Here is an 11,380-nt window from a genome sequence, read left to right on the forward strand (position 1 = left end):
GCTCAGCGTGCGCAGAACTGGCCCCACCGTTTAAGTCCTGAGGTTCATCTGCCACACCCAAGCGAGCTTGGACAGTGCCAGTGAAGTCCTCAGGACTAGAACCTACAGCACCCGACATTTCCCAGGAGGTCTCCCATCCAAGTACTAATCCGGGGCTGACCCTGCTGAACTTCCGAGATCTGACGGGATCGGATGTCAGGGAGGCATTTAATTTTAAAGCATTATATTCAAAGTAAACATAGAAGCTGTAAAGGTGAGGGTTACACAAGGTAAGGGTAAGTTATTTACTTACTATTTTGCAGTGTCAGGTCATCATATTTATTGCCATTAAAATTTCCACAAAGGCCACAAGGTTTTCCCTTATGATCTTCTGTCAGCTTAATATAAATACCAGAGTTTCCATCCCAAGCAAGAGAAAAACCAAAGGTAGTCTTCACCAGAATATAGTCAGCCAGTCTTTCAAGAAAAGCATTTCCAATTGTCTGAGGCAACATTAATCTGGAAAACCATAGTCTACTTCAAAGATCTCAGATGAGATGAGGCTCGTGCTAGAAAAATCCCACATAAAACATCACCACCTATCTCTCTAAACACTTTTTCCCTGATGTATACATTTAATTCTTCATTATGTTTTTCTCTTTTCTTCTGTTTATTTCTCTGCATCAACTATCAAAAATGAATGCTCTTCTGTTGCATATAGCTATGAGTTGTACCAATTATACACCTGAAAGAGTAGTGAATCTTCACCTTCAAAGCCCCCCTGTTCAGGCACACTGAGGAATTCTTGACTTCACGAGCATGCTGCCTTGGGCAAGGAGCTATATGATGCTATGACTACCAGCAGCCCTTCTGGGCACTGCATCATCACTGGGTTAGACACTCGCAAATGGAGGAACTTACAGTATGGAAAATACTATTGACAGTTGTATCTCTTCCTCCTTTGGTCAAAGACCACTGGACAATAATAAGCACAGATCTAATCCTAAGTCTTCCAAAGTTGCTTCTTTTGGGTTGAACAGTATCACTGCAGCTATCAGTCTTAGACACAAAGAGCCAGAGCATTACGCCAAAGGGGATGGCAAAACCCCTTAAGTCTTTGAAAGTTTCGGTACTTTATCAACCAGTGAAATATAATAGCCTTGAGCAAATTTTTTACTTATTTAAAAAAAAAAAAAAAAGGAAAATTTGGGGGTTTGGTGAATCTCAGAGATGTTTTGTGGAGTTTGTACCCCAAAGGGGTTTAGAATCTTTGTTTTAACCAATTCAGAGTCATCTAGAAGAATCATGTCTTGTATTAGCTATAGCTACCAAGAATAAATAATGCCTGCCTTGATAAAAATGGTATCAGGATGCACTAAGAATTAGCTAGGGCTGCCTGACACAGACTTTATCTGTAAAAAGTGGGGATGAATAATTGTTAGGTTACAGCTGAGAAGCTGAACAGAAGGTTAATGCAGGGAGTGTGTTCTATCTTTAGTCAGGTATTACATCAATACTGTTACATCTGCTCACACTAGAGCTCTATCAGCCCCAGTATGGAACAGCAAGGGATCAGTACAGACACAGACCAAATTATTTTATCTGGATACTGTAAAATTCATCAATTTCTTAAACTACACATCATCTTTTTGCAAAAAAATATTAAACTCCACTATTAGAACACTTACCTGATTCCATTTTTTCTTACTTCATGGCCTGAAATAATTATTTCTTCCTGGTTTGTGAAAAATAAGCTGACGGACCTCTGACAAGTATATACAGAACCATAACAGTGAGGACTGTTATGAACCTTAGACAGGAAAAATACACACACAATAAGAATAAATGTTTGTTTTCAATAATTTCACACCATTTTTCATAAATTCATAGATGGCATTTTACATTTCTATGCTTCAGTTACTGAAAGAACTTTACAAATAAATATCTAGAATATTAAAAAGTCACAATTGCAAAGATGTGCAAAACTAGGCATTCACATTACCCAAAACTACTGACATAAACAACAACTTTTTAATAGCACAGAGCATTACGTGACAGTGGCTTAACTACCAGATGACACAGTCAGGTATTTTACACTGACAAACTTCAGGGACATTGTAGTGAGCTAGCTTATAGCTGCCAAAATAGGAGTTTGTTGTTTGCAAACATGCCTATTGCTCTGTTTCTAGAGGTCTGATCTATGACTGGACTACAAACTCATGCAGAACCTTGGCATAATGCCAGCATTCTCCCTGACAGTTGAGACTGGTGCCAACTGAACTAGACCATGCCTTCCTGAACCACTCAGGATTTTTTGAGATTCTGAAGTGCTCCCACGGATTACTGCAGGTATATAATTTACATGGATCTGTTAAAATCCATTTTGCACTGGCTTTCCAGCCCCGCTATTAGGGAAGGGTAAACTTTTCTGAAGCGTGCTTCTTCCCATTATACATGCTTAGCATAGTGAGCAAGGGGATTGGTTTGTGTCATATATCAATTTCTCTAGAGTGAATACAGTACTCTCAGGACTTGAAAACTGTGTGATTTTGCTTGAGCAAAATTTCAGCAGCTTTCATTAATCTCTGTTGGGTTGAGCCACACAAACCTGTGGGATTCCCTATAGTGCTTCAAAAGCCTGCGAGCTTATTTCACACACCACTGAAGAGACAGAGGAATGTGCTTCAAATCTTAGATGCCTATCATTACCTAAACTAAACATAGACAGCGTTTAGATAGCTCAAAAATTACTTACATTACTCTGTGTGTCACCATTCTCTGAGCAAGATGGGAGTTGCATTACCAGTTTACTTGACAGTACTGTGAAGCTAAATAAATTTGTAATTGGGAACATTTTACCACTGTAGTAATGGAGGCTGTAAAAGTACCTTCTGTAGAAAATATCTGTGGGTGAACACATAAAGTGCTAACACACACTTGAATTAATCTTCCTTAACTGACACTTAATCCTGGAGTAAAAAACTTAATCCTGGAAGTAAAAGCCAGTTACTCTTTCTTAGAATGAAATAAACCAAACCACGAAAAGCATTAAGTTTTTACATGTATAAAGATAATCATAATTAAAGACAACATAAATGTCACTAGTACTGACAGATGGCTTCTCTGTAAAACCAGCCCAAGACAGAAACATAATCAAGGAAAACGAAAATAATGTTTGTGGGGTTTTTCTTCTCTTAAGAGATAGATTATTAAAGCCAGAAGGACCATAATGTGAGGATTTGGCAAGTTTTTGGCTCTCCATTGCCCAGTCTGTGGAGACTGCAGTCTCACATTACATATAACTTTGCTGAGTAAACATTTTCAGATTTTAGTAAAACATGACGTTTGTTCCAGCAATTGAATGGAAGCTTCTCTTTCCAGAGCAATTGGAGTACACTGAAATATGGATTCTAGATTTTAATACAATCTTGGACTTCGCTACAGCAATTTCTGAAAACTCCTAACAGTTCACCGCTGCATATAGAATCCAAAGAATTATATTTTGGAAGGCAGGTTTAACAAGCATCTCTCTATATATTGAGTAAATAGACATGGCAGTTTTAATGGTAGATTTATCTTCACTAAGTGCTGTTGTCTGAGGGAAGAAGACATCATCTGTTTATAAATTAAAAAACTCCTCAGAGCAGAAATCAGCACATAGATATGCCCTTATCCCTGCAAGCACTGTACCCACCAAGGCGCACCCACCAAGGCTCAGAACTGGGACCTCTCTTGTCCCCTCTTCCCTACCCAATCAGCACAAATCCCAACCATTGTGTATAAAGTAATATAATGAACTTGTATTCTCTCCCCACAGTAACCAACTGCCTGACAAACCGGGCATCTTATTCAAAGAGGGTATAGGCTTGAACTCTCCTTGACCCAAAGTCATTAACCATGGATACTCAGCAATTTGAAGAAATTACTAAAAAGAGTGCCTTCCATACACAGGTTAAGATGAAGGCTTTTGAGCTGATAATCGTCTCTGCATGACGTAGAGGTAAACCAAAATTAGAATGCAAATCCCCAGAGGGGACAGGGTGGGAGAGTAAATCCCATTGGCCAGGGAGGCAGATCCTCACAGCTTGTCGATGGCTGTGAATTGGGGCCCAGTATGTTTGGGTGCCTGGCTATTAGGCAACCACTAGCTGTTTGCACTTCATTCAGCAACTCCATTTTTATTACAATCTGATATCTAAAGTTTCCAAGGTTTGCTTTGAGACCCATTTTTGCTCCAAGAAGGGAGGGATCAGAAATTCCATTAAGGGTAGGAGGAGTAAGAAATGCTATTTTTAATATACTGACTCAGCTGAGCATAATTTCACCAGTGCTTTGAGTTACTGCAAATAAGCTTAGACATTTCTGGAAGCATAGTTTTATATTTAAGTAAGCATTGCCCAGTTTGGTACATTTATTGTCTCTCTACTTATTTTACTTACTCATTTACTGTTATATTCACTTACATACTTATTTCCAGTGTATATTCATGTACTTACCCAAACAGTGTACTGGGGTTCCAAAGTACTGCAATCTTTTGCAAATATATAGGAGCAATTTCCTGGGAAGTAGTAGTAGATGCCATCAAATGTTTCAAAATGATACTGTCCCCATGATTTGCAAATCCCGTCTCGGTCCTTACCAGTGTTAGGTACTGGACAGAACACAGTGAGTTTACAACAAGCACCATCATAAAAAATTGACAGGTGTCACAGGCATCTACGAAAGGAGGAGCTTAGAAAGGAAATAAGAGCTTATAAAGGAAATACAAGTACAAAATATAAAGTTATTTCTTCAACTTTAAATAAAGTCAGCATTTTTTTAATTTTTAGTCTGCAGTTTTAGCCATGTGCAATTATCATCATTTTTTTTTTATTTGCTTGAGTGGGGACATTTTAATTACAAATAGAACCAAGAGATTTAGATATCCTGCCACTCCTGGAAGACAATTCTTGTTGATCCCTACACACAGCAGATTACAGGCACCAGTTCATTGAAACAATTTATAGTGTTATTTGCAGTAAGTCACTGTTAGAAAAAATGCAGTGGCTTTTGGTTGTTCAGCTAATTGTAAAAAAAGCTGGCTGGCTATGGATGTACTAGACAGTAATCTATCTGTTATGGTATCTAGGTATTATTACAGCCCAAGTGCTAAAATGCAGGCATTCCTGCTCCCTATATATCCCTAACACTCCTAGCTACTAGTCAAATGACAGTCTTACTGCAAGGGAATCACAAATATGCTGCTAACAGCATTATTTTAAAAAATCTGCATCTCCCTTCAAGCTGAAACTAAACTCTTTGGCCCAAAACTTACCAATTTGACACCTGCTTCCTTGAGCCTGAAATAACTGACAGTCACAATCACCTGACTCTGTGCAGGCTGCTCCATTAAGGCATTCCTGAGGACATGAACCTGTAAGCAAACATAGCAGTTCTTTTAGTAGATATAGTATTTTGCAAAGAGGCTAAGAGATCCCAATTAAAGCTCTGTTGTTGAATCACAAGCAGCCATATTATCTGAGAAAATTAACCAACAACAATCTCAAATATTTAACATTTACTTAATTTTATCCTTTGTGTTCCTTGGTTAAAAGAGAAGCAAGGTTCTCTCTCTTTTGGTTTGAGACTTGTAAACTAACAAAGGAGCAAAAGGTCAGCCTCCTCCCAGCAAACAAAAGGTCAAGTTCCCATGTAAAAAATCAAATCCCAGTCCTGCTGATCTCAAAATATGCAAGACACAGATTATTCTAATTGACTAAATTCAACATAACTTATACATATGTTCAGCTCCTCCATCCTAAGCATAATAGCAAAGGGTACATTCAGTTTATGAACAGTCCAGAATATATAATTTACAGAGTCAAAACCAGTTATAAACAACCTTCCCCATAAACAAAAAAAAAAGTCAGTTAAAAGGTTTTTTCTGCTTAAGAGGTGACTGAAGTCAGAGACTTTAAATTCCATGAGAATGGTTTGTTTTATGTTATAATTAGTAATTGTTTCCAAAAGCAGTTACATTAAAGGAGTTTATAGTCTGTTTGAAAGCTAAGACCTCCCTGTCATTTACTAATCATTTGCTGAGGTGGGTCTTAATCGTAATTCCCCAAAAGTGAAGACAAAAAGTAGTCCCAAAGCAAAACATCATCAGGTTCTGCAGATGGTCGCTTTCCTTCTTGGAGTAGGACTAAAACCCTACATACAAAAGCTTCCAATGTTGCTGATGGATGTTTAAAAAGCATCACAAAAAGCAGAAAATAAATTAAATAAACAGGCCCTTCCTGGTAAAGCTGATAGTGACATTGAATGGGAAGAAGATGGGACATTTACAGTAAAGGTACACAGAAGCTACCAATGATTAACATCAACTTTCATTGAGAAAATTCCCTTGTATACTTAGTTTTGAATTTTTTCCCTTTAAGAATTGCTTTCCAAATATACACAGACACTCTAAAAATACCAACAAAGCAGAAAAAATTACTTCTAGAACAGCACTAACATGGAAAACTTCTTTGTGGTTGTTAGAATTGTGAGTTGCAAAGTTGCATATATTCTTTTACATACAAAATGCAACAGAAAGCACCTATCCAGGCATTTTCCAAGAAGGATACCAAAATTCCAATCAAAGTGGCATCAACGAACTTTTCTGTAAAACAACTTCTGTAGCTTGGGCCAGCTTTACATGTTTATATGATGCTTAAAACTCTGCAGGACCAGCTGTGTGTTCATTGCCTGAGCATTTCTGTCTCTTTGCACACCAATTACACACCTCTCTGACACACTTACATCCTCTGCCAAGGCCAGGAAAAAAAAAGTGGCAGAAGAGAGAAATTGTAACAAAACTAAATATTAAAAAAAAACCAAAACAAACAAAAAAAACCCCAAATCAAAGTATTGGCTATTCAGATTTGATTGTAAGGCCTTATTTTGAAGTTACAATTTTAACAGGATTTTTTCTTAATTTAATATGGATAAAATGAGAAAATGAGACAGGGCAGGGTTTTGTAGGGGACATAAGGAAGAGGGCTTCCACAGCCCATGGTAGCACAGGGGAGCTGGGTAGGAAGGCAGTATTTTCAGGACTCTCTCCTCATGCAGGTGAGGGGCACAGCACTGACCTCCTGGTGGACCCTGCATCTGGGGCCCACGAAGGTGCAATGAAGAGGCAGCTTGAACCTGTCAGAGAAAGGTAAAAGCAAAATCAGCGGGTTTGTGGCTTACAAATAAGCTGATATGAGCCTGAGGCCTTGCACCCAAAGATTGGGTTGAGACTTTTAATATAGAACAGCAAATGGCACAGTCATGGGTGCTGCAGGAGGGATGGGCAGCCTAAGGAGAAGTACAACATTTGAGAGGATGGGAAAGGACACAGCTGCACTGTGAGGTCACTGCTGGCTTCCTCTCCATGCCCTCCAGTTCCAGTGAACTATCAGGGTTCCACCTTGCATTTACATTTGGAATAAAAAGTGAGGGGATGGAGAGCAATCTGCCTTTTTCACTTCAGTCAAATACTCATAGTTGGGGAGCTTGAAGATGCAACATCCCTCTATTTCATCCTCTCCCCTGACTCACACTCTGTGCTGCACCCTGATCATCCCACTGTGGCCACTCTAGCTGCAATGGATTTCATGTCTTTCTTGAGGTCCTTCAGAATTGCATTTTGATTCATTCCAAACAGAACGTGGATCTGCCTGACCTGCTTCCTGTTTAGGAACCAGGGAGCATTGGACTATGAGGAAGCCCTGGATTTGACCCAGCACTATGCTTGTCATGTCACATTGTCCCTTCCAAGACCAACCCCATTCCAGGCTGAAAGTACTCTAGGGCTTTTGCATCCGGTAGTCTGACTCAAAAGTTTACCAAGGTGAAGTGCTGAGTAGCCAAATATTTCCCACTTAAATATATTCATTGCCAGTTTAAATCCATTCTTTTATAAATCTGGGCTCTTTTGCTTAAATAGCTTTTTTTCCCTCTGTTTTTTCTTTATTCTCTATCTGATATTCTATGATAAAACAGCTATCCTTCTGTGCTCCCCACAGACATAAGTGCCAGCCTTCAGCCGCACAACTCAGAAAAAAAATCGGTTTAGTCTTTGCTTGCAAGCTAATCTCTTTCTTTCCTCCTGATTCCAGTCATGTCTGGAATTTGAACTGATGGATCTCAAAGTAAATGGCACAATGCAAGGAATATAATAGGTTAAGTCTTGCTAATGCCTCTTACAGTGACATAAAAACTTCCCTTTTCCAAATGGAAATACTTTGTGGGATGCACCCACGTAGCACAATCTGTCTAAAATCAACCTGAAATGGATTTCATCGAATCACCACCCAGAAAGCCCCTGGACCAAAACGATTCCTGGTTCCCATGGTCCATTGCTGGCTGGAGAAGGTCCCTTCCCTCTCTGCACAAGACCCATTTCCATTTTTCCTGATAGCTACTCTGAACTGCCCACCTTAGGAAAGTGGGGTTTTGCCTTTGTGTTGCTTGGGGGCGGTAGAGCAACCTTGGTGCAAGGAGGCGCCTCCAAGGACACCGCCTGTCTGCTGCTCTCCGAGGCTCAGCTCACCCAGCGCAGGTTCACAACAGTTGCGTCCGACTCATCAGAGCACGTGGATCTCAGCGGGACTTGGAGGAAATCAGCCCTGGTTGGGCTGCGGGCTCCGCGCAGGACCCTGAGGCGGGACCGTCTCTGGCTTCTGCCTACCCCCACCAAACGGGGTTATCGCTCCGTAACCCGAGTGCCTCCGGTGGGGGAACAGGATTTCTCCGTTTACTGTTCCATTCCAGTGCAGCATTGCCGGGATGAGCGGCGGCGGGGCCGGGGCGGTAGGAGTCGGGGCCGCGCTGGGGCCGCCACTGCCCCCCGTGGAGAGGGAGCGCTGCCCGTGTCGCCGCACTGAGCGCTCACCGACCGACCGCGGTCAGGCCTCGGCACACCCTGTGCACCCTCACTCACCACAGGCTGCGGCATGGCGGGGTATCCCCGCGCTGTGCCCCACGGCTCCGTCACTCTGCTGAGGGGGAGTGAGGGCTGGGGGCCCCGGCTCGGGGGGAGATGCTGCCCCTCACTGTCCTCTGTTCCCGCAGCCCTTCTCCCTTACAAAGGCTCGTTTGTAAGGATGGCAAAGGCCCAGAGCAGAAAGGCGAGGAGGGTTCCCCCCCCTCACACTTTTGGAGGTATAACCTACCTCGGCTGTTACAAGATCTCTTTTCTGTCGAGTTGCATTAAAGTCATTTCTGGAAGAAAACAAAAAGGATGTTGTATTATCAAAGGTCCCTGGAGCAACCTGAATAAGCAACTCCCTGGAGAGAAGTGTTTCTCTGTGATTACCATAACTTTATCAAAGAGGTCTTTCTTGTGTTAACATTTAAAAAGGTGATTTTTTTTTCTTTTTTTGTCAGTGTCTCATTTTACAGAATTGGGCAGCACTCCACTCTCTGCTTGGACAGGAAGGTAGCTGGAGCTTGTGGGGAAACGTAAATAGGCAAAACAGGCTTACACAACAGGATACAAAATTGTAAAGTGACTTCACATTTACTCGATGCTGCATGTGAGCGGCTGCAAGTTCCCCCCGGTGCTGCTTAAATATACTGTGATGATACTTTTAGTAGCAAGAGATAACTCTCCAGCTGGAGCCAACTTAAAAGTTGTGATTAAGTTTTGAAACAAGGGCATCCAACTCTAAAACACACTTAGTTCTATCAACACTCCAGGATGGCATAACATTGGACATGCATGCATGTTCACTAAATGTATTAGAGGTCATTAAACATCTGAAGCTCTGTCCAACTGGATGCTCCCATTGAAATTGATGGCATAGTTCCCATTTAATTCAATGGGATCAGGAACATTCCCTAGTTTGGGGTTTGTTTGGATTTCAGCTTCTACATGAAGATTTGTATTGAAAATGTTTATTTTAAGGTTGTATAGCACTTAATTTTCTGTGCTTCAAATAGCAGCTAGGATTTTATCATGCAATTAAGACTGTAGAAGGATACTCATTTAATGTACTTTTCCAGTCATGAAATCATGATCTCATGCCGGTTTCATTCCATTATTCCTCTAAGCTTTCTCAAGACCATAGAAGTATCATTTTTCATAAGGACGTCCATTTTTCAAACAGAGGACCCATGCCTGTTTATGTAAATACTTTGGAAAGAGTTGTAAACATTCTGAATGTGTGTTCTACATCCAACCTACATGTAGAGGACATTTTACATGTTGAATTCAAGGCTATATTTTACTTTCTAACTTGCACTGCGTCACGCTTACTCATTCTTGTTCTGTTTGTAGAACTTGACAAATAAAGAATAAAAACTTACCTCAAAGTTCTTCTCAAAGGAGAAAGCTTGCAATAAGATCCTGCGGATTAAAAAGTCATCAAGTTAAATGTTTTTCTCCTACAGCCTCGCTCTGCCCTTGGCAAGCAATGTCAATTTTAAAACAACACTGGTGAATTTTGGTTTTTAATGATCCTGAGTTGTCTAGAGCAATTTGCACAAAATTTTTCTGTTTCCAAGGAATGTAGCACTACACGCTTTCCTTCCTGAGGACTTGATTCTCTCAAGCATTCTTCACCTGGAAGTTTTCATGGTCACAGTTCTGGTACATGCTACCATGAAAGAGTGAAGAGAGTTCATAATTCTTCAGAGGCTCAGAACAAAACTAATAAAATACAAGAGATGCTCAGAGCTTTCCAGAATCAAACTTTTAGGGTTGCAATAATTTTCTCAGTGTTACTTGTAAGATTCAGTTACTCAATTGTAAATAATTTTAAATTAATCCATGCTTAAAACAAGCAAACAAATAAACAAACAAAAAAACTCCCCACAAAGCCACAAAACCATTTCTCATATGGCCTTAGAAATCTTTATAATTGCTGCAAGAAAACTTCTAGCAAGATCCTGTTGCATTACAAAGAAAATAACATAATTTCTATAACAAGAACAGCAATTATTTACCCTACCAGTCTAATAATGTTTAAACAAACTGCAGGTGCGGTCAGTTCAAACAAAATCATACCCCACTGAAAATAATTAGATGCTTATTCATCTAAAAAAATAGAAAAATATAAAAACTTAGATTTTGTTCATAAATAATTTTTGCAACAAATTCAGACATAAAAAATGTTTCCTAAAAAAGTTATATTTTAGTTTCTACACCTGTGAGAGAGAAGGGTGATATATATTTGTTTAATTTGTATTTATAAATTCCATCAAGGTCAAAAATATAATGATAGAAAAAGAAGCTGTAATATTAAAATATTTAGAAAAAATATCTATAAAAGTTACTACTACTACAAAAAAATGGAATAAAACTCTTACCTTGCAAAGAGGACAGCAGTGAATGAATCAAGAATATACTCCACGGTATCATTAAACTGAGCTTTACTACAATGTTCAT

At 39.8% G+C, this 11,380-nt stretch overlaps 1 protein-coding gene across 1 annotated transcript in view; it reads right to left on the reverse strand.

Annotated features, from left to right (window-relative positions):
• The window catches only part of OTOGL (otogelin like), an 89,692-nt gene extending 78,312 nt beyond the window's left edge, over nt 1–11,380 (reverse strand). The window contains exons 1-9 of the mRNA XM_071550085.1: nt 11,302–11,380; nt 10,300–10,339; nt 9,146–9,213; nt 8,543–8,676; nt 7,095–7,152; nt 5,294–5,392; nt 4,476–4,630; nt 1,668–1,789; nt 293–498 (exon numbers count right to left, since the gene is read on the reverse strand). Of these exons, the coding sequence (XP_071406186.1) occupies nt 293–498; nt 1,668–1,789; nt 4,476–4,630; nt 5,294–5,392; nt 7,095–7,152; nt 8,543–8,676; nt 9,146–9,213; nt 10,300–10,339; nt 11,302–11,380 (961 nt within the window). The remainder of the gene's footprint in view (nt 1–292; nt 499–1,667; nt 1,790–4,475; nt 4,631–5,293; nt 5,393–7,094; nt 7,153–8,542; nt 8,677–9,145; nt 9,214–10,299; nt 10,340–11,301) is intronic.

Source organism: Pithys albifrons, chromosome 3, assembly GCF_047495875.1.
Source record: "Pithys albifrons albifrons isolate INPA30051 chromosome 3, PitAlb_v1, whole genome shotgun sequence".
Taxonomy (NCBI): domain Eukaryota; kingdom Metazoa; phylum Chordata; class Aves; order Passeriformes; family Thamnophilidae; genus Pithys; species Pithys albifrons.